This window comes from Lampris incognitus, chromosome 3 (genome assembly GCF_029633865.1).
Source record: "Lampris incognitus isolate fLamInc1 chromosome 3, fLamInc1.hap2, whole genome shotgun sequence".
Classification (NCBI taxonomy): Eukaryota; Metazoa; Chordata; class Actinopteri; order Lampriformes; family Lampridae; genus Lampris; species Lampris incognitus.
The window spans coordinates 30,680,830-30,683,414 of record NC_079213.1 but is presented as its reverse complement, the minus strand read 5'-3'; the positions used below and the strand labels follow the sequence as shown (position 1 = coordinate 30,683,414).

Below are 2,585 nucleotides of genomic sequence, written 5' to 3'. Positions count from 1 at the left end.
GTTACAGCGACACATACTAGCCTAACAGGAAAGAGGAGAGCCCCATAAGGGGCAACGGGAGAGAGAGAGAGAGAGAGAGAGAGAGAGAGAGAGAGAGAGAGAGAGAGAGAGAGAGAGAGAGAGAGAGAGAGAGAAGGAGCGGGGGGGGATGGGGGGAAAACTGATTTAGAGCGGGGAAGACAGGGGGGAAAAGATAGAGCGAGGGGCAATCAGACAGAAGATTGGGTTTCTAAGAATAGCCTCCAATGGCACCATTCAGTCGGTCCACATCGCTTTCATGACAGTGACTGAATCACCTGGAGATGCGTCGCTTTGAGCCCCCCCCCCCGTAACGTCCCTGGTAACGTGTCTACTGTGTGATGAGAGGATGTGTGTAGGTTTTACTTTTGCACCCTTCAGTTCTGAGAAGCTACAATGTGGGTGAATGAGCCCCACTGTTCTCCCCAACCGGATGTTAATTCTGCGTCATGGTGGGATGGAGGACTTCACATGGTGGGAGTGAGGAAGGAGAGAATGGCTGGAACATAAAAGCGTGAAAATGAAACGTGTGAGTGGGACGGGAGGACCTAGATATGAGAATAGCTCATCTCATGATGGGAACCCGTCCAAGCTGCACAACCGGAAAAAAAGGCCTGATGCATAACGGGGGGGGGGGGGTCCTCGTCTCTCCCGCCACCTTCGAGAAACCACGCGATTTACCTGCAACAGGTGCATTCGACGTAGCCATGGAAACCAACATGGCCGCCAACAGCAGCCGCGGCAGCAGCAGGCGGATTCTGCCCGCCGGGATCTCGGGCTCCATGACACACGAGTCGGACGAGGTCGTAACATCGGCGCGGGGGGGCCGTCCGCCCCCCCTCACAGGGCCGCCGGAGAGGGCCCGTCCCGGAGTGTCCCTGCCCGGTCAGGAGGCCCTGCAGGAAACACACCCAATAAACCTTTTGGTCTTTTTTGTTCCTTAAAAAAAGAGCTCTCAGGATTCTGTGGGTCAAGTTTATTCATCTATTTATTCACTCTTGCAGCAGGCGGGCCGTGCAAGTCCTGTCACAAGCCCGGCACCGATGATTTAAGTGGCTGACCCCATTACAGCGTACAACCCCGGTCTGGCCAGAACATCCACCACGCACAGGCTTACTTACACACTGCGTTTTTGTAAACGTCAGTTTAACGTGTCGAACGAGACCCGGTCAGGCAGGCTTCCCTGTACCGAGCACGTCGGTCATGACACCGCCGTCAATCCTCGCCATTTAACACGGGTGCGAGTGTCCCACAGTGCCTGTGCGCTTTGCAGCAAAGCCAAATAGGACACGTTGGTCCGCCTTGCCTCAAAACGAGGGAAGGGCGGCAGGCATGCCAGCCTGCATCCGTAGCCTACATCCTCGTTACCGGGTGCCAGGATGGCGCAAGGCTGGATTTGCGCCATATTATCTCACGTTATTCTAATAAATTACGCAACTTTTACGAGGAGCGTTAGCACGAGCCGGTCTGTAATTTCCGGCCAAAAAAAAAAACCGCGGTTTTTTGTTACCATTTTAACTGTGATCATTAAGGGTGGTGAGGACCTACCTGCCATCCCAAAAGATGCGGTACGGGCGCGTCACGCCTCTCCTCGCAGCCGCACGGCGCGTCCTCCGCGCACGAGAAAAAAAACCCCGAAGATTCAAGCCCAGGAAATGGATGCTGCGATTTCTTATGCGCCCCCCCCCCCCCCCCCGCAGAAGGCTGCACTTACTGCACGGTTCCCCGCACCGTGGTGGTCACACATGTGATGGAGGACGGATGGCTGCGATGTAGGCTAAAACCTCTTCATAAATCCAGTCTTTCTTTTTTTTCCTGGAGAAACGTCACCGGTGGAGCCCTCCGATTGTATTTGGTCAGAGCACACCGACTGCCCCCTCGGATTCAAGGCACGTCTGTGTACCAGTGCATACGCACCGCGATCAAAATCTAGAATTCAAACGACCCCTTTTATTTGCACCCCCCACCCCACCTCCTCCTACAAATAGTGAATTCACTCTGCACAAAAGGCCACGTTGATCCCGAGGATGCGCTGGGTAAATTTATGCAGAAAAATCGATCCGCGCTCCTCGACAGCCCTCCTTCAAAATTAATGAGCAGCAGCGCTACGGAAACTGTGCGCGTTAAGACGAAGTAGCAGAGAAAGAGGCAGAACTGCCCCTCAGCCAGATATTAGACCTGGCCGAGCCTCGCCGTTCATGCATTCTTCAGACGGGTTGTGTGCAGGGGTGTAAGCACAAAATTCTGGACCCTATACACAAGCAGTCTCTGTGGGCCCCCTTTCCTCTTTTGTCTCTCACGCATCACTTTTTTCGAGTCTAGCATACTATATATTATTTACAATCACAGTACATTACTCTATTTTAACCTAACTTAACCTGTCTTGCAGTGATTGGTTGATTCTGGGGCCCCGGTAGGCCCCCCCCATTACGACGCCGCTGGTTGTGTGACTGTGTGCAGTAGGAGGTAAATCACCAACATCACAAACAAGCAATAAAACAAACTGAACCAAGCCATGGCGACGAAGCTGCATCACACCAACACAGCAGAAATATGACAGAGCTCTC

The 2,585-nt window shown here is 53.3% G+C and overlaps 1 protein-coding gene across 1 annotated transcript in view; it reads right to left on the bottom strand.

Annotated features, from left to right (window-relative positions):
* si:dkeyp-27e10.3 (UPF0606 protein KIAA1549) overlaps positions 1 to 802 on the bottom strand; it is a 24,671-nt gene extending 23,869 nt beyond the window's left edge. Inside the window, exon 1 of the mRNA XM_056276713.1 lies at positions 700 to 802. Coding sequence (XP_056132688.1) covers positions 700 to 802 — 103 coding nt within the window. The remainder of the gene's footprint in view (positions 1 to 699) is intronic.
* Between the last annotated feature and the right edge of the window lie 1,783 nt (positions 803 to 2,585).